The sequence below is a fragment of the Prunus dulcis genome, chromosome 7, assembly GCF_902201215.1.
Source record: "Prunus dulcis chromosome 7, ALMONDv2, whole genome shotgun sequence".
In the NCBI taxonomy this organism is placed as follows: Eukaryota; Viridiplantae; Streptophyta; class Magnoliopsida; order Rosales; family Rosaceae; genus Prunus; species Prunus dulcis.
The window spans coordinates 14,591,661-14,612,369 of NC_047656.1; the positions used below are offsets into that span (position 1 = coordinate 14,591,661).

At 36.5% G+C, this 20,709-nt stretch overlaps 3 protein-coding genes across 3 annotated transcripts; 2 read left to right on the forward strand and 1 right to left on the reverse strand.

The window, feature by feature from the left end:
• Positions 1–1,966: 1,966 nt before the first annotated feature.
• Positions 1,967–4,106, reverse strand: LOC117635647 (GDSL esterase/lipase At2g23540-like). The gene is made up of 5 exons (XM_034369984.1): positions 3,838–4,106; positions 3,595–3,725; positions 3,211–3,459; positions 2,780–3,035; positions 1,967–2,297 (listed from the first exon to the last, which is right to left on the reverse strand). Exons 1-5 carry the CDS (start codon positions 4,091–4,093, stop codon positions 2,074–2,076), a joined length of 1,116 nt encoding a protein of 371 aa, XP_034225875.1. The 5' UTR covers positions 4,094–4,106; the 3' UTR covers positions 1,967–2,073.
• A 2,748-nt stretch (positions 4,107–6,854) lies between these two features.
• LOC117634562 lies at positions 6,855–10,365 on the forward strand. Its single transcript, XM_034368719.1, has 5 exons — positions 6,855–7,285; positions 7,748–7,981; positions 8,427–8,510; positions 9,026–9,155; positions 9,247–10,365. Exons 1-5 carry the CDS (start codon positions 6,990–6,992, stop codon positions 10,093–10,095), a joined length of 1,593 nt encoding a protein of 530 aa, XP_034224610.1. The 5' UTR covers positions 6,855–6,989; the 3' UTR covers positions 10,096–10,365.
• A 4,531-nt stretch (positions 10,366–14,896) lies between these two features.
• On the forward strand, positions 14,897–18,944 carry LOC117634755. Its single transcript, XM_034368970.1, has one exon. The coding sequence runs from the start codon at positions 15,687–15,689 to the stop codon at positions 18,558–18,560; it is 2,874 nt and encodes a 957-aa protein (XP_034224861.1). The 5' UTR covers positions 14,897–15,686; the 3' UTR covers positions 18,561–18,944.
• The last annotated feature ends 1,765 nt before the right edge of the window (positions 18,945–20,709 follow it).

Below are 20,709 nucleotides of genomic sequence, written 5' to 3' on the forward strand. Positions count from 1 at the left end.
AATACACCAAAGAAACTCACTCTTCCATCCTCAAAATTTCTCTCACTTGATATGTAACAACCCTAGAGGCGAACCTTCGAAGCCACTACATATCTCTTCATCACTCACTTTGATCACACGCCAAGGAAACAAACACCATAATGAAATATTCATAGGCTTTCTTACAAAACCAAAGTTCCACTAGAGCAATTTATCCAAACCGATAAGCAATCCCAACACACAACTAAATAGAATTCAAACTAAAGGAAATTAATTCACAAGGGTTGACCGGTTGCTCTGTGGGGCGAACTAGTCGATTTGTACCAAAAGTGAATGCCACAATGGTTCGACCGGTTGATTTGTAGTTGTCACCAACAAGCTACTAATTTGAGCCGCAATTTCCAATAGTAATAACAAACACTTCCTTTAAAAAGATTATGTTGAACCAAGATTTACTCGAGTTATCATCTTTAAGGAACAATGTGAAGGGTGAGGCAAATTGTGTTTGCTTTGTTACATCATCTTTTTACCTTCTCCAATGAGGTTTAGAAAAATACAAAATTGCTTAAGGGCAAAATTGACGTATTACATAATGAAAGAGATAGAGTGATAGTATACACATGTGATGCATATTTGTGTTAACCCAAATAGCTAAGGCATTGTGCATACCCCTTTGCACTCGAGTTCGAATCTCTCATTCTATTTTATAAGAGTTTAAACTTTTACTACTAGTGGGCATTACACAACATAGTGATTGCTTAATCCAAATCAGGGGTCTAATTCACTACTAAAACACAAAAACCAAAAAAACAAAAAGGTTGTATTATATTATTGTCTTCATTGCAAAGTCTTGGATAAGATGGACGGATTCTTCCTTTTTCGCCTCTTATTCAAGGACTACTAGGTGAGGTAGGGGTGGGGGGATCCCTTTTGAAGTGACACGTGGCGAAGAAAGACAGGTAGTTGTCGGTCAAGAGACGAATGGCACGCGAAGGCTGAGAGGCCATAGAAATGTCTCCGGCAAAGCATCATAGGTCGTTTTCAAAGGCTGTGTCAGTCCTAAACACTATTGCCATCCTCTCAATCTGAGTCTCTCTCAGTCTGCTTATTCGGTCGCCTATTATCACTGACAATGCCTACCTCCCCTTTCTTTCTTTTTTCTTCACCAACTTATATTTTTCAATGCCCTCTCTCTCTCTCTCTCTCTCTGTTTGTCTCACTCTTTTATATTTGGATTTTTCTGCTATGGACATTATTCCTTCACATGAACCAATGATCATATTTTGGGTGTGTGTCCACATTGAGAAAACAAATATTCACATCTACCTCAAATATAAATGCTTCTAAGAACTTCTAGCCACTTTTTTTGTTTGTTTTGTTATTGCTTTTCTTGGTTGGACCAAAACCAAATCGATGTTTTCCTTTTTCATTTTTTTAAAAACATCTTAATGCTAGATTTGTGATTAAAATAAATAAAGAGACAACTCAAGTGTTTCATACATTTGCGAAAGTTTTGAGTTTAGTACGTTTGATTCATAGTTTCTCTCATATTCATATTTTTCTATTGAGCTGTCTATTAGAATTAAGCATATTTTTGTGTCAGGAGTTTTACGAGATACTTTTCCGGGGTACTGTGTGGGAGCAAAAATTACTCTTTAAGAAATTAATTCATTAGCACTCAAAATTCGTGGAAGTAAAGCTATAGTCAAGAAACATATTTTATTATTTTCTGTTCATGATCATACATTAATGAAATCATAGAATTAGTGGGACTTGATGACCAAACACGACCAAGGTGTGCATGTCCCACAGGCAATATGACACCACCTTTTTTTTTTTTTTTTTTTTTCCGTGCACTGCAGATAGTAATTTGAACCATATCAAGAATTATAGTAGAAGAAAATTAGGTGGAAGTGAAGTTTCTCAACACGTCATGTCTTTTAAGATTTATAAAATGTCCCCATGTTTAAGCCAAAATCTCTCTGGATCCAAATCTCCCAATCCAAGCATAAAAACATTCGAAAAGGCTTACATTTTTGTTACAGTTTACAAATTGAAGGCGGAAATAGTAGGACATAATCCTACAAACAAGTCTTAATGGTCGCGAAGTTGTCTGAGATTCATTGGGGAAATGAATCTGGTGTCTCCATCAATCAATTTTTTGGCGAGTAGAAGATTGGCAGCCTCACTGGGATGGTAGGGATCCCAGAAAACATGCATGGAGCGATCCGAGCACAAACTAGACGTTGGACCACATGGAACTATACCTGCGTATTGGCCCCCATTTCCACAGCAAGCTTTACTTGCTGTTTTAAATCCTGCAATGCAGCATACACAAATTAAATCAAGTTTCATCATCTAATAATATGGTAGAACCCTAATTGATCTTCTTCTTCCACAAATATATTAACGTCAAGGCCATCAAGATGAATATGGTAGAACCATTGTATTGCTCATTAGAAAAAAGGGCAAAAGTCACGGTTCACCTGGCCACATGTTTACCAGTGGCGGATATAGAGGTTTTCTTACCACACATCTACCGTATTATGTTGTTAGAATGTAAATCGAATACTCTATATTCTTAGACCCTCTATATTCATGTAATTTTTTTTTTTAAAATTAGAACTTAGAAAACGACCGTGTTATACATAGCTTGGTTTTGAAAAAACCAAGACTGTATATAGGTTGGATAAGTTGTTGAGTTACTTTCAAATAAAAATATTAATTTGATAAATCTTGGGTCAAAATAATACCATAAATATTTTCATATAATATAATATGATATTTAATTTGGGCTTACCATATTTGTCATAATTTGTGATGAGCTCCTTCACCAGATCATACACATTTGCATAAACAAATGTTGACCCTGGGAGGTTGTCATTTAGCTCAGCAAGCAAGTCCTTCAACCGGCCATTGTACTGAAGAGCCAGCTTATTGGGCAGCTCCACACACTCGTCTGGATTTAGTTGATTTATAGTCTTCTGGTAAGGGATGCAGCCTAGGGGACCAACATTTCCAATCACAAATTTTCGAGCATCCAATTGGTAAAGTCTCTGCACGAATTAATTAGTCACTAAATATGTTAATTAAAATAGAATCTTGATTTGCATATCAGTAGTCTTAAGTTCTAATCTTCACAATACTTTGGTAGTGTGTGTGAAACCCTCATTGTTTGTATTTAAAAATTAAAAAAAAAAAACCCAAATTAATCAATCAAATAAAACTTACAGTGAGTTGGGCCCTGAAGTGACTTATCAGATCATCAATAAACGCATCTGGGCTCTCAGAAATTCTTGCTCCAATGGAGAGGACTGGTAGCAGATAATTGTTCAAGAAGTCGTTGGATCCAATTGTGATTGAAAATATAGATCTCTTCATAATGTACTCTTTTGCCTTTGATGGGCCCAACACCTTATCAATCTGCTTCCTTGTCTCGTTGAAAAAATCAACTTGGATATCCATTCCCACCCTATTAACCTGCAAGGCAAGATTTATATTATAAATCTTTTGTAGTTGGATAAAACATGTGTTTAAAGTGCATAAAATTAAACTCAAAAAAAAAAAAGAAAAAAAAAAAAAAAGTAGTCCATAGAGGGTTGAGAGCTCGCTAACAAATATTCTCCCTGTTGAGTTCAAAATCCCTGCTCCTCCAGATGCATAATTCACCCCATACAAGATTGATTTCCCTGTAGTATTTGGTGCCAAATATGGGAGTGCATAATTTGGTTGCCCCAATTCTTCACCTGCACCAAAAAAAAAAAAAAAAAAGGTTTGTTTTCATGTTAAACGCAAAAATGATAAATTATCAGGAATGTATTATAGATCACATCTCTAACAGAGGCGAGAGTCACGTACCAACTATGTCACCAATGGTTCTGCCATTGGTATACCTCCCGGTGGGTTTTCCTCCAGATGCTTTAAAATCAATCCCATTGGGAACAATATTTGCCTTGGACAACGATGGTAAATAGTTGTTGTTTCCAGAATCAACTAGAGAATCACCAAAGATGAAAGAAGCTCCTAACCCTTTATTTTCAGCAGCATTTGCCAAATGGATCATGAACAAAAGAACCAAGCCTACCAAGGCCACAATATTGCAAGATTTCATCATGGCTATGGCTATGCTTCCCAAGTTGATGATGAAAACTAAGTACCAAGTCGAAGTATATAAGCAACTTCTTGTTCACGAGAGAAGCTACGAGAGAAGCTAAAAGAAGTCATTGCTGAAACTTGTAAGATTTTAAAATCCAGCTGCATTTGGTTTGACCTCTTTTTGTAGAGGCCTATGGCCACGAATTTTGATGAGGTAGTTGATCAACATCGGTGCAATTTTCTCAACATGTCCAGAACTTTTAGGTTGCTTCTGCAAGCGTACAAAGGGACCCACGTCAGATATTTTATATGAGAGAAGTCATTAGGGAACTTAGGTGTTGGTTGGTTAGGAACTTAGGAGTTGAAAAAGCTATTTAATCCAAATATTTAATTTGGAGAGAAGTGGTGGTTCCTGTACCAATAAAATTTGGGAGAGTAAGCTGAAAACGTTGGTGATTTTAAGAACAAAATTGAAGAGCTTTTTTTCCTCGTCAAAAGATAATTGCTTTTTTTTAAAACTGGAAGTCAGAAGATAGATAGAGCATCTTCAGTGGAGCTATAAAGTGCATCTTCAAGGAAGATGCCAAATGTAAAATGTAAAATTTGAATTTGATGGCTTATGTGACAATTTGACACTTTGAAAAAAAAATAGAACTCCATCTAAAATGCCAAATATCATATTCTTTTATTTTTATTTTTAAAAAAAATTAGGCCCATATGATATATAAAGTTTTAAAAGATAGTAAATGATAGTGGGTCCATGACTAAAAAAAATTAAAAAAAATTTGACATCAAGCTTTTTGATATGTTATTTTTGACATATCTCTTCTAACCTTCAAATCTATGTAGGATTTGACTACTCGGTTGGAGCAATTTTGACCTTCAATTTTTGTCATTTCATGTTCATGTAACAATTTGACATATCGGTTGGAGATGCTTTAATAGCATCCACAGTGGAGGGGTGTATTTTCAGGGGTGTAAAGCCACTTTTACATCCCCTTTATACCTTCGGTGGTTGTAAATGTGATTTTTACTCCAATAGGAAAGATGTAAATTTAAATATGTATAATTGATTTTGCTTACTTTTGTCCACCTTTTCTTACTTTTTCTCATGTAAGCCCTACCTGCAGGGAATGTAAAAAAGGATGCACATGTGCATCTAAATTTGCATATCACAGTTGTGATGCAAAATTACAATCGTTTACACCTCCCCATTGCAGGTGATTTTTATCACAAATGGTGTATATTTAACATACACCTCATTATACAACCCCCCTCTAGAGATGCTGTAATAAATATGAGTTTAGATAAAAGATAAGGGTTACCAACTATAACAATTAGGTTCAACGTACATAATCACATAATTTTAAGCACAAATTTCTCTTAGCAACTATAATTTTGTTTCTCCTTCTGTTGTGTTAACCCTTCACAATTTTTCTTATCTCTGCACCATTTGAAGAAGAATTATGCTTGGCCATATGAGGTTTTCTTTGTCACGCTTTGAGTTGAATTAGTGTGCTTCTTTGGGGTTCCTCTTTGATGTCGTCTCCATGTTCTTCCTTCCTATGTTGTCTTGTGTCTCTGACCCTTGGGATCAAATTGATTCGTAGAAAAAATTTGATGGGAAATAATTTCTCATTTCTTTCTCAAGGGATGAGAAATGAAAGATTCATTTACCATATTTGGTAATGCTCATAAAGTAACTAGGAAATACCACTTTATTTCCTTTCACATGTTTGGTTTGCATAGGAATGTAAAACAAAGTTTATTTAATTTTCCAATTATATGCATATGAAATCAAATAAAAAAATAATGCATTTAATTGCTATATTGTAATTCTAAATGGTTCATGGGGAAAAAATGGTCATGAAAAATGTGCATTTAATGTTGTCTCATTTTTCCAAATTTTCCCATGATGGGGGAAAATAAAACCCAAAAGGGGATAAGGGCTTCACTTTCCCTTTTACTTTTCCATGTGCTAGGTAACCATTTCCCATGTCTGTACTTACCAAACATAAAAAAGCAATTAATTTCTCATCCCCAAGCCTTTTTTTCCATGAACCAAACAGGGACTTGGTGTGCTATGCAGTTATTGTGATATTCAAAGGACCATGAGTTCTCATAGAAGGCTTTTTTTGACAGTTGGGATACGTTATGGTTCTGTCATGTAGGTCTATTGTATTGGTGTTTAGTAGGTTTTTTCTTTTTTCTAGTTTTTGTAGTGGTCCAATGTCGCTTGGGTTGGACTCTCCTATTAGTCAATGACATGTGTGATACTTTTTCCTCCATTGGAGTTTGTCCCACATGGTTTTCCTATGAATGTTTTAACGAGGCCACTATATTCGTGCCTTTCTTTGTATGTCTCTTATGGTTTATGAATGAAATTTTCTTCTAAAAAAAAAAAAAAAACTATAATCATTAGGTTCAACGACGGTTGGTGATAGTCAAACGAACTCATTTCTTAAAAGTGCAGTGTTATTAGCACTCCTAAGGGTCATATTGCACTCCTATTAACTTTTATTGATTCATTAAAGAGAAGTGCGTGATGACTATTTTGGAGTGCCAATATCAACTCCCTTATTATTTTACCTAATTTCTATTTTGGGAATTGGAAATATTCTCCTAATAATATTAGGTAAGACAATAAACCAAAACTAAAGCAGAAGGAAATATAGAAGGTAAGATTTTTCAAATTTGAAAAAAAAAGAGTAAAAAGTAAAAATAAATACCATCCCCAACTATAAAAACAAAACACAAAAGCCCAGTTGTGCCCTAAACCCTACTCTCCCTCCTTGGAAATTTCGAAAATCCATTTCGGGCTCCAAATTCGACCGTTGGGGTGCGAGGTTCAAATCACATACAGAGACTCAGAAACTCAAGAGTCAGAAACAGAGAGGAACAAGAGTGAGTTCACAATGCCGATTCTGAGGAAGAAGAGTGTCGCCTCCGCAAACCCTAACAATCGAAGCAACAATGAGCAAACCCAAACCTCTCAGACCCAGAACAAGTCTCAGTACGAGCAGTCCAGAGAAGAAAGAATCAAGGAAAACCTTGAGAGAATGAAAAAGCTCGGCATTGTTGACATCTCTCTTCAGCTCAAGTCTAACTTTCAACCCAAGCGCACAGCACCAAAGAGCTTTTCCAACCGCAGTACAACGCCGTCTGGGCCCTCTCCCATTCGGGAGCCAGGACGCCTTCGTCGCTCTTCTAGGTAATCTTTGCATGCCCTCTCTGTTACCTTCTTTGTTTGCTGCCTGCCTCTGCATAGACTGCATGAATCTGTTTGTTGATGTTGAGAAAAATGCTTTCTTTTTTAGTTACAAATGACTTTTATATACATTCGGGGCTTAGAAGTTAAAACTTTTAACCAACTGGGTTTCTGATCTGGTGGGTTTTACTGTCTTAGACTATTTCTGACTTCGAATGCTCCATGGGTTCTCAAATTTTTATTTATTATTTTGAATTATACATGTTTTTGCTTTAAAGAATGAATCTTTAATCGACTGGGTCTGTGATTCTGGTGGTTTAAAACAGTTTCTGATTGTGAATGCTTCCTACCTAGTACTTGATTTTGGAGAATGTGGATTGGATCTCAAATACTTTTTTCGTAATCCTATTTGACTTTTTTTTTTCTTAGGTTATTTTATTGTTTATGATTTGTTTGTTGCGTCAGATTGCAGAATGCGACACCAGTAAGCTACTCGGAGTATTTGACAAAGAAGGATAAGGCTTTGGACAAGGAAGGCATTATGCTGGAGGAGGGTGCAAAGCCGGAGATTTACACCGAAAAGCATGAAAATTTGTTGGGTAACACCGATAAGAGCTGGACTCTATTTGTGGATGGTTATGGAAAAGATGGAAAACGAATTTATGACCAAGTTAGAGGAAAGACTTGCCATCAATGCAGGTATAATAACCTTTATTGCCAAAATGTTGCATAATGTAAATAGTAAATGCCCTATTTGAACAGTGAGAGAATGCTGGGCTTAGTATAAATAGGGAAAGAGAGAACAGTTTAGAATGTTAGGCAGAGAACAAGTTGAATATGCAAAAGAAGATTAATTAGAATGGAGAACAAGGTAAGGAACATGAGTTTAAACTTTGTCTTCAAGTCTTATGAATACCAAATATTGTAAGTTTGTAACACCCAGAATTCATTATTTTCCTCATAAGATGACAACGTACTAATGAAACAACTTCCCCTTTCCATAATTTCAATTTCCTTTTCTTGCTAAGTGCTGTGTCACATCCAGAGGTATATCATCCCATGCAACAAGTGTTGCAGTGGAGCTTTTTGTGGATTAGTCCCCTTGTATTAGTATATTAACAAGGATTGAAAATCTGTTTTACAGGCAGAAAACTCTGGGTCATCATACTCACTGCAGCCAGTGCGACAAGGGCCAAGGACAGTTTTGTGGAGATTGTTTGTACATGAGGTAAACTGTATACTCTTATAAGTTTCTTCTATGCCGTAATATCTATCTATAAGTTTGGCCCCCATTGCTTTTAATCATTCCTATTTGCAAACAATGGGCAGATTTGTTATGATGTCATAAAGGGGTTAATAACTATAGATTCCTAGTTTTGACCCAAAAAAAAAAAGCTATAGATTCCTAGCATGCATCTCTTAGGCACATGTTTTGGTTGTCAAAACTTCACAGCATGCTAATTGACTACTGGTTCCCCCTCAGGCACGTCCCTAATTTTAGGTTGACACATAGTCCCCAATTTTATGTTAACATAATTTCTTCGGCAAACTTCACACATCTCGTAGGTATTGCCTCACATGTGTTTTACACATTTTGTTTGTACAGAATCATCCTTCTAAGCTTCACAGGAATCATATCTAACCTCCCTTTGTAGTAGGCTTGGAGCTTCCTGGCTGCCGTATATGTATTCTAAAAAGTGTTAATCCAATACTTATACTAATTCATTTATCTCCTTGAAGCAGATATGGTGAGCATGTAATTGAAGCCATTCAGAATCTAGATTGGATTTGCCCTGTCTGCCGTGGAATTTGCAACTGCAGTTTTTGTCGGACAGCAAAAGGATGGCCTCCCACTGGTGTGCTCTACAAAAAGGTTCCTTCAAAACTATGCCTTTTTTTTTTAACTATCTCATTTGTCCCCTGGCATTGCATTGGAACTAAGATTAATTATGTCTACTTTCCAGATAACACAACTAGGCTTCAAATCAGTTGCACACTATCTCATTCAAACCCAACGCTCACAGAAGAATTTAGGAGAAAATCCGGAAACCACCAATCAAGTTTCTGCAAAAAGGTCACTGCACTTCCCAGATGTGGATGCATCATGTGAAGAAATTCTCAAGGACCATTGCAATGAAATTGTAATGATAAAACCTCTTGCTGAACACAAAAGAGATGATGAGTTAAAGAGTGAAAAAGAGAATGATACACAGAGTAGCTCAAATCCAGATATTAACAACCAAACTTCTGCAAAGAGGTCATTGTCCTTTCCAGATGTGGTACAACAGTCTGAAAATTTTGGATCACCTGAGGTCGACCACAAGGTTGGTCACCTTGGATTGCCAAAGCTTCAATCTGAGAGTAGCAGAGATGATCTTAAAGGCGAGAAAGAGAATGAGATACATTTGATGGATATGAAACTTGGTGATAGCAGTCATGAAACTAGCTCAAAGCATAAAATGAAGCCTGCTCTGGCTATTGAACCAGGTAGCATTGCTGGAAGATTAAGACAGAGACATAGGAAAGGAAATGAACATGATGATGACTTACCAGAGGCAAAAGTCGAAACTCCAGATGTTGAGCAGGAGGTAAGCAAAATCTTGTCAGAGAAGGAAGTGGAGAAAGGAAAGGGCATACTATTTACTGATGGTGGCAATAGCAGTACTGCATTGGGTACAAGTTCAAAGCTCAAGAAGAAGCGTGCTCTTGCTGCTGAACCAAGTCCAGACAGTATTGCTGGAAGATTGAGGCAGAGGCGCAAGGCCAATAGCCCTGATGGCGCAAACACTCTGTCGCAATCAACTCCAGTCTAGGTAGCTGAGAGGCTATTATTGGGGGATTGAGGTCAAGTAATATGAGGATGAGGTTCTTTCGAATCTGCGTGCTTTGTTTCGGCAAGGATGGAGTCCAGTATTTTGGCTAATGTAGCAGAATTGCCTGTGTTGCAAGAAACCAAGTTTTGTGTATGTAATTGTGGTTTCCACCCTTCAGAATTCTGTCCAAATCCTATTTTGTAATGACTCAGTATATTGTACGAACATTTGAGATTAGTGTTAATTTAATTGGAAATTATTAATTTGCTTCTTTATATGTCAAATTGCTTTTGGTAAACTGAGATTTATGATAACAAACTACACTTTAGCCTTCCAAATAAACTGAGATTTATGCTAACAAACTACAGTTTAGCCTTCCAAATAAACATATATGGATCTCAGGATCGAGCTGCTTATATGGATCTCATCTTTGTACTATTAAAAGTGGCCCATGCCTTTCACAGTCCAGAATAAATAAGGGGCCTATCATGGCCATCCCAAAGGAAAGTGGATCATTTTCCACTGGCTTTTGCCCCCCATGGTGGAGTTGGGCCCCAACAGTTCCTAAGTTGACCGTCGACCTGAGCTTTAGCTGGGCTAGAAATCACTTTTGTGCTACAAGCTAAAAAGGAAAACGCAATTGCTTATCAATTTCATTGGATACTAGGCAAAACCTCTCTAACCACATGACATACATCTAACTCCATGTGAACGTGATTTATTCTACAACAATGATTATCAATTTCTTAATTGCTCATTTTCCTAACCCTAATCATCACACACCCAAAATTAATTCTAAAAATTTCAAATAAGCATGGTACTAAACCAATTTCCAACTTACTTAGTGAAGTCTTTTCTATAAATGATAGTTGTTGAGGAAAAAGGGAAATGAAAATAAGCTTTTAGTGCATAAGTACATTGAAGCAAAACATGAAGAGAATCCAATATCTGAAAAAAAGGGGAGGAGAGGTTGAAAAAGAAAAGAAAAAAGCATTTGATAACAAAAAAAGAGAGATCATCTTTTACTCATTGCTTGCAACAAAAAGATCCCTTAGCTTATCCCACTTTTGGCAAAGTTGGTGTTCTTGTGCTTCGAGTCTCATCATTTTACATTTACCTAGTTGGGCATGGATACCATGAGCTAAGGTCGTGGCCATAATGCAAAGCCCCTTTAAGCCTTTTCTTTTTTCTGGGATTTTTTTTTGGGGTAGGAAGGAAGCATGCTAATTTAAAAGTCCTCCCTCGTGATTTGACAAGGAATTTGTGATTATTCAAAAGCTTAAGGTTGGTCAACCATGCATGATTCATTATGGATATATTCGTATTCTTAGGCTGGCTTCGATATGATATAATTGATATATATACAACTTAAAAGCTGCATTTGTCATATAAAACGGATCAAAACCATCCCATCCCAACAATGTCAAAGAATTTGCCTTTGTTTCAAGTATAAGTAACGTGTCCTTTTAGAATTTCAAACCAAAAAAAAAAAAAAAACCGTGTTCTTTAAGAATTTTCTAATATTAAATCAGAGGAGAGATTTCTAATTTATATCAATTTGGTGGGAAATTATTACATGTTGCAATCTCGATAACGAAACGGATATAATTAGTTAAGTATATATATGATTATAATATTTCCAAATTATACATAGGCATGGCTTTGAATGTTTGACTTTATTTTCTTGATAAGAACTCAATTATCTCACATTTAAAAATAAAATGTTTGAACTCGTAGATGAATTCTTGAGCTTCTTTCACTTGCAAGTAAGATTCTCAATAACAAGGCCAGACAATTATAAACAGCAAAAATTGGCCATGAACATTACTATTTGATTAAAAAAAAAGAATGAAATATATATATTTTTTTTTCTTTTTGACTTTTTGTTTTTTGCTTTAACTTTTAGTTAGTAGTCAATATATAAATCAGTCCAAAGTTGAAAAGTAAACTATAGTACTGCAGGTTCTAGGGTTTTGTGCACTCTCTCCTATTGAGGAGAGGGGAATCCAAAGGAGCTGTATACTTTGTGAGTTGTCTCATTTGTATGTATGTATACTTTGAGAGCCTTGCCATTATACTTCGATTCTATATCTGGTCAAAGAAACAAAAAACTTGGATGTTGTTGTGCACTCATTCACTCATCAAGAGCAGGGGTGCCTGCCTGTTCTAGAATATAAGTCTTATATCGAAAATTAAATTAAATAAAATAAAATATATAATGAATGGTTCAATTACTAATATCACCGAAGTCTTTTGTGATAAAATTTTATACTTATTGGGCTTTGTATGTGGTTAAGTTTGAGACAATATCGATTTTGCTAATAATGAGTCACTAAGCTATCTCTCTGAAATTTAACATGCCCCTTCTTACTACAACACACATTTCGTGACGGCGTGGTTGCACTTGCACGCTATCATAAGAATATCAACTAACTCTTAGATTAATTTTCTTCTCAATATTAGAAGAGATTTAAGTTTAAGTTCGAATCCTCCCTCTTAAAAAATATATAAAAAGTTACCCTCGTTGCCAACTTAAAACTTTAAATAGGATTATCATTTTATTATATTTCTTCTCATTTTTCTCAACACCAGAACACCAATAATATCAAATACAACAAACGAACAATCAACAATGATTATTAAAAAACTTTTTCTATATGGAAAGTGAACATCCATAATTCTGACAAGATTCCATTAAGGCCATACAAAAATGAATTCCACCTGTCAATATCCCATTGAGTTCACAATAAAGTAGAATGTTTTTGCCTTCTTTACCAAACCGTGACAAACTTTTTTCCAAATAACTACATGATATGTATTTTTTAATTAACTACAACAAAGCAATAAAACTTAAATTGCCATTAGTACGAAATTATTAGGGAAATGTTGTGTCGTGCATTCATATCTAGAAGTTCCTCTTCATCGGTATCCTTCTTCAAACCCATCATAAATTAAACCTTTAATAAGTCTTTTAAAAGCATTCATTAATCTTCTTCTCCATCATGGTATGTTTAATACTGACTTGATTTAAGTCTTTTGGATCGTCTCCATTTTCGACTTTGAATAAACTGAATTCCTAATTAGTTTACTCATTATCTTGAAGTGCTTTATTTTTTTCGATTCTTGTACGCAAGAACCTCTTATAGTTGTGTTCTTCATGTAATATTCTTGTATTTCAACTTTATTTCTTAACGGAACTGCACTTTTTTTTAAAAAAAATTTGAACAACTTTATTTCTTAAATTTTATTGTATAAATTTATTCATAAACAAAAACAAGGGGCCTACATAATTAAGTTTGAGCCTTCCCACTTTCTACCAAATCTCTAGACGATAGGGCTGCCTGCCATAACTACAATAATATACACCAAGGATGAGCTTAAGATATTCTGTTTATCAAGAATTAGCTTTTCGTTTCTAGAATGCCTCCAGTCTAAGGCTGCACCAAGAGAGAAGAGGACAAGAAGGGGAAAAAAAAAAAAAAAAAAAAAGTCTTTTGCTTATTCATGATGGATATACAACTTGCAAGGATAAGATATATGTTGAAATAAAAAATAAAAAAAATACACGGACTAATAACCAAATTACAAAACAACAAATTAGGGTTTGCTTTGTTTTTTTTTATTTTTTATTTTTTTATAATTTGAACAAAAATAGTGTTGTTAAAGTTTTTATTCGTTTATTATCATGTGGGGTTAGCATCCGAGAAGCATTAAAAAAAGGAAACCAAAGACAAATTAAAACTCCTTCTGATTGATTGATATAAGAGTTGACTAAGATGTCATTTTGTGGTAGTGGACAAATATGCTTAATTGTTTAACTTCTTTTTTTCATGAGAGAATATGCTTATTAACTTTGCTAAAAAAAAGAGAGCAAGTGGACAATTTGCACAGAAGTTGATTTGCATTGCTATTCTTTATTTGCTTGGGAAAAAATTAAGGGAACTTATATAAATACTAGCTTGTTTTAAAAAAAGAGAAAGCATTTCTCACACCATAGACGTACCCATCAATGTAGGGGCAGAATCTTGTAGTAAACAAAAATACCATCCAAAATTTTATTTGACATGTTTTGGGAATGCTTCATAGACTTATAATTTTTTTATATTTAAAAAAAAAAAATCTTCTTTGGAAATTAGTAAGTGTTAAGAACCAAGAAGTCAAAAACTCCAATCGTAAACACTAAACAATTTCTTGATAGAGTTGAGTGATTTGAAGAACCACCTGATGTTACTTATTGTGAATGCTTGTACTCGGGTCAAGTATATATGTATTTTTATCAATAAAATTTTCATCGTACCGTCGAGATTTTCTGAAAAAAAAAAAAAACAATTCCTTGGTAGAAAAACAACCTTCCCACATTCTTTTCAAACTGAAAAGCACACCTTTGAAGTACTTTTTTTTTTTTTTCCAACCACCTTTTAAAGTCTTTTGAGAATAATAATGTTTGCAAGGGAAGGGAAGATCAAAATCTCCCTATGAAATTGTAATAATAACAGAAATGGAATTATGGAGATATATTTCAATACTAAGAACTTCGTTGAAAGTAAAGTTTAATCTGAGATTGAAACAAGAATTATGGAGCTGCCTGCCTGGTTGGACAGAAATCAGCTTTTGTACAAAGCCACCTGATTATTTGACTTTTAAGGCGCGACCATGGAAAGGAAGGATAGTGGCTTCCGCGGGTCCCACCACCAACACAGCGAAAAACCAACTAACCTGATTATTATGGATTGATTAAAAATTTGGAAAGAAAACTTAAATAAATAAATGAATAAATAACATCATTTTACGTTTGGTTTGTGAAAGTCAATGTTCTTTCTATCTGTTTGTTTAGGAGCGATTGGCGTGGAAGATTGTAGAGAGAGAAAGCAACTGTAGATTGAGTCAAAGTGAGAGAGAGAAAGATAGAGAGAGAGAGAGAGAGAGAGTGAGTGAGTGGGGCTGAGAAAATCAATACCACTATGTTCTGGATTTACTAGAATTTGAGTAAATGAGCATTTGGTGTGGTGGGTTTGATTTGCTATTAATTGTGCTGCAGTGAAAGACTTTTGATTCTTGAAGGAAATTCTTAAATTTGTTCAATTTGGATTTCCTTTCTTTTGTAAAGTGGGTTCCTTTGGCATTTTTGAGATCTGGGTTTTAGGTTTGACCCATTTGATTTGATTTTCTCTCTTTCCTGGGTCTTTTATTTTCCCTTTTTCCAGAATAATTCTCTTTGTTGACGTTTTTTTGGAAATGGGGTTTCTTTTGAATGAAAATTTGGGTTGAAAATTGTTCGTATGCTTCACTGAGTCACCGGCTTCTTTGATAGCGGTTCTTGTCTGCAAGCAAAGCTGCTTCCTTTCTCTCACAATTTTTCTGTTTAAAAGCAATAGTTGCTTCCTTCTTGACTTCCAATTGAAATCTAGTGTTGGGTTACATTGATCTGGCCAAGATCATCTCTTTCTTGCCTAGGAGGACCTAGGGTTTGAGGCTGCTTTTCTGTATCCCTGTTTGATGGGCTAAAACCAATACCCTTGTGTTTTGTTGCTCTGAGCTAATTTTCCCTTCTGGGTTTTTGAATCAGATTGAATTCAGTTACACAAGCTTTCATGCATTTTTCACTATGGAAGCCCATATATCAGTGTGCTGCTCTGCTTATAGACAAGAAGAGCAGCAGAAAGAAAGATGGGTCAGATTCAAATCTTGACATCAAGAAAACCACATCAATTCTCCGAAAACTTCAAGAAAACAAGCTCAGGGAAGCTCTTGAGGAAGCATCAGAGGATGGATCACTTATTAAATCCCAAGACATGGAGTCTGAGTCCCTTGCCAACCAGGAGGAGGGCCTTGGCCGCTCCAGATCCCTCGCTAGGCTCCATGCCCAGCGCGAATTCCTCCGCGCCACTGCTCTGGCGGCTGAGCGCATTTTCGAGTCAGAGGACGCCATACCTGACCTCCATGAAGCTTTAACTAAGTTCCTCACTATGTACCCAAAGTACCAGTCTTCGGAGAAGATTGATCAGCTGAGGTTGGAGGAGTACTCACATTTATCTCCAAAGGTATGCCTTGACTACTGTGGATTTGGTCTTTTTTCGTACCTTCAAACACTGCACTATTGGGAGTCTTCTACATTTAGCTTGTCTGAGATAACTGCAAATTTGAATAATCATGCTCTTTATGGTGGTGCTGAGAAAGGTACTGTGGAACATGATATAAAGACAAGGATTATGGATTATTTGAACATTCCTGAGAATGAGTATGGTCTTGTTTTTACTGTGAGTAGAGGGTCTGCATTTAAACTGTTGGCTGAATCATACCCTTTTCAAACAAACAAAAAATTATTGACCATGTTTGATTATGAGAGCCAGTCCGTGAATTGGATGGCTCAGAGTGCCAGAGAGAAAGGGGCAAAGGTGTACAGTGCCTGGTTTAAGTGGCCAACCTTGAAACTCTGCTCCACTGATTTGAGAAAGCAAATTTCGAACAAAAAGAAGAGGAAGAAGGATTCTGCAACTGGTCTGTTTGTGTTTCCGGTGCAGTCTAGAGTTACTGGGGCCAAGTATTCGTACCAATGGATGGCACTGGCACAGCAGAACAATTGGCATGTCTTACTTGATGCTGGGTCATTGGGTCCTAAGGACATGGATTCACTCGGGCTATCCTTGTTCAGGCCTGATTTTATCATCACATCATTTTACAGGGTCTTTGGGTTTGATCCAACTGGATTTGGCTGCCTTCTGATTAAGAAATCAGTAATCGGATGCCTTCAAAATCAGTCTGGGTCAACTGGGTCTGGAATGGTGAAGATTACCCCTGAATACCCATTATATCTTAGTGATTCTGTAGATGGTCTGGACAAATTGACTGGATTTGAAGACGACGAGCTAGCTGAAAATGGTGAGAAAGCCTCCGACTCTCGCCAGGGATCACGGATGCCTGCTTTCTCTGGAGCATACACTCCTGCTCAGGTGAGGGATGTGTTTGAGACTGAGATGGATCAAGATAACAGCTCTGACAGGGATGGAACTAGCACCATATTTGAAGAAGCAGAGAGTGTCTCAGTAGGGGACATGATGAAGAGTCCCGTCTTCAGCGAAGATGAGTCATCAGATAATTCAATTTGGATCGATTTGGGTCAGAGCCCATTGGGTTCTGACTATGCAGGCCAGATTAACAAACAGAAGATTGCCTCTCCTTTGCCTCCATTTTGGCTTCTTGGCAGGAAGAACCATAAGCAACTTTCCCCAAAACCTACTTCTAAGATATATGGCAGTCCCATATATGATGACAAAGAGGTAAACTCAGGGCCACGTGATGACTCCCATGTGCTATCATTTGATGCTGCTGTCTTATCGGTTTCCATGGAGTTGGACTGTGTCAAGAAAGTGCCTGAAGAAGAGCAAGTTGCAGAAACAGGTCCCACTTCTCAAAATGGTAAAAGTGGTTCTGATCATCACAACAGAGAGATCCAGGAAGAATGTGGAACCAGCAAACCCTTACCTACTGGGTCAGTGTTAAACTCTGCCGTAAATGGGTTTTGTCCCAAGAATTTGACTTCAACGTCTCAGCATCATAGCCTAGAGAATGGATCAACCACTCAAAGTTGTGCAGAGATAAGAGAGAGTGCCATAAGAAGGGAAACTGAAGGTGAATTTAGGTTGTTAGGGAGAAGGGAGGGGAGTAAATTTGCTAATGGTAGGTTTTTTGGTTTGGAAGAGAATGAAGCACCAAGCAGGGGAAGAAGGGTGTCCTTTAGCATAGAAGACCCTAAAGACCATGGAAGCCATAATCTTGAGACAGGAGAAATTTCTGCAGCTAGCCTGGAGGATGAAGATTACACCAGTGATGGGGAATATGGTGATGGGCAAGACTGGGACAGGAGGGAAGCTGAGATCATATGCCGGCATATTGATCATGTAAATATGTTGGGCCTCAATAAAACCACTTCCCGATTGCGATTTTTGATCAATTGGCTTGTGACCTCATTACTGCAATTGAGGTTGCCTGGTTCAGATGGAGACAGCAGAACGAATCTGGTTCACATCTATGGTCCAAAAATAAAATATGAACGAGGTGCAGCTGTAGCTTTCAATGTGAGAGACCGAAATAGAGGGTTAATCAATCCTGAAGTTGTTCAGAAGCTGGCTGAAAAAGAAGGTATCTCTCTTGGCATTGGTTTCCTCAATCACATACGAATCCTAGATACCCCGAGACAGCAACATGGGGCTTTGAATCTTCAAGATACAACCCTGTGCAGGCCAATGGAAAATGGAAGAAATGATAGAAAAGGCGGGTTTGTAAGGGTTGAGGTGGTAACAGCTTCTTTGGGTTTTCTCACCAACTTTGAAGATGTTTACAAGTTATGGGCGTTTGTGGCGAATTTTCTTAATCCATCCTTTATCAGAGAGGGTGGACTGTCTACTGTTGAAGAAGAATCTGAGACAAAATCTGAAACATCTATCAATGATATTGTTCCAAATTGAGAGAATTGTTTTTTGTTTGATGTGGAAATTTATTTGGTGGTCTCTCGAAACGTCTAAGCAGATGGTTTCCAAGCCAAAAGAACAGGAAGGGTTTACTTCCTGTATGGTTGGATTCTTTTGCTCTTGTTCGAAAAACTCATCAAAGCAGGCCTATGAATTTGTTGATTCATGTTTGTTATTGCTCTGCATTTTAGTTTTATTTTATTTTATTACTTTTGGGTTCTTGTAGAGTTGGTTTAGAAATTTGTATCATCTTGGCAAATGGTAAAGCAAAAGCAGAGTTAGCATTGTAACTACTCCCATTAGTCACATTCTGCTCTTGCAAAATACATGGTGTAGCTTATTTCTTGTAAGAAATTTCAGATTTTGCCCCTCTTTTTTCTCTTTCGCATTGTTCTCCAGAACATGCATGATAAATACTTCCCCCTATGTTAACAATGGGAGGGAGCCAATGGGAAGAGTATTCTGGTCAAAGCAAATTTGAGCTCTGTTAAGGCAGGTGAATTCCTTCTGTCTTCCTCATTTGAAATTCAAAGCTTATGTTTTACAGCTTCTATTCCTCACAAAACCTGTTATTTTAGTTAAGAGCATAATTGATGTCTTTGTTTAGCTAAGACTTTTAGTTTAGCCCCTTTTAACATTTTGAGGAAATAAAGGAAAATCAAAATCAGAGAAGGCACCGTTGAATTGGACGTTGGCAAACCAACATTTATCTGATAGGAACAAAATATGGGCATGCATTGAGTAATTGAATGTGAAGCTTTATCATCAGAGTGGAAAAGTTAGAAGAAGAAACTAAATAGCGGCTGCTTTAGATGTATGGGGCTTCTTTTTCTCGTAGTGAAAATCATCAATGGGCCATAGCCGTTGGGTTTTGTTTCCCTGGAAATTACAGTGATCATAAAAGCATATGTATCAGCATACTTCTCTTTTGGCTTTTGTGTACTCTCTGTTGTCTGATAAAAGCTTGAGCCTCCCTTTTCTTGAAGTTGGTAGGTAATGTCACTGCATTTCATGCTTCCTTTTAGAACTTGATACTGATAATCAAACTCAATTTGATCATCCAAGCAAAGAAAGAAAAAAAGACACCTAAAAAGTAGCAAAAACACATCCCATATTATATGGCAAATAATCTATTCTAACTAAAATACAGAATGGTAGTTATCAGCTTGACTCTTCAATTAACTATTGATATAGAAACCACTTTTGGGAGGAAGCTAACTGCTAGAGGAAACTTGTACTTGGTAGTTGGTGTGACATGAAATCTACCATTAAATGTATTCCCCTTATAAGAAATGGAAAGTCCAATGCCAACTCCTTGCACTGGAGCTACCCTGTTTTTGCTCCACAAAGTCTCTTGTTAAATCAAGCTGTATTGGAACTTTTGGGTCATTGTGCAGCTTCCCACAACTCCAAATCTGAAGAATTGAAAATTTAAATCATGAACACACCTGCCAAGTTTTTCATTTTATTGGCTGATAAAAAAGCTGCTTGTTACTCTTGTGAGGAACTAATGAAGTAGCATACTTCACATCCATTCATCTAGCCGCAGCTTTCTAAACAAAACTTGAGACGCAGTGAAACACTAACAAAAACCAAATGAAAAAGAGTATATTAGAAGAGAGAGATCAATTCGGCTGGGTAAAGAACATCCTTTTGAATCCAACCTGACCATAGTTATATTTAGAAGACTCTATCTAACCAAAGCACCCGCTAAAAACCATGCAACAAAGAACATATTAATAAGAAATAAAAAAGATACTTGAAAGTTAAAACCCAAAAGATCCATGTTTCATTGTATGCCGTCAAAACTGCAGCATGGAATAAGTAGGGGCATTGATTGCTGGCCGAAAGCAACCATCACACTCCTCTGCCACAGTGCACTGAAGATGTATAATCCAAACTACTTGTACTCTGTGGTAAGCAAACCAACCAGACAAAGCTCTATATGAAGAGAAGAAAAGGCAAGTATGCAGAGCAAAGGGGTCAATTTGAGATTGAAATAAAAAAGATGGAGGGGTTTTTCCGGTTAGGACTATCAAGTTTGAAACTTTGACCTATGCAAATCCATTCTAGCTGCCCAGTTGAACATAAATCAGCTTTTGCACAAAAGCCAGCTTATTATTTGACTTTTTACCATTGACCATAA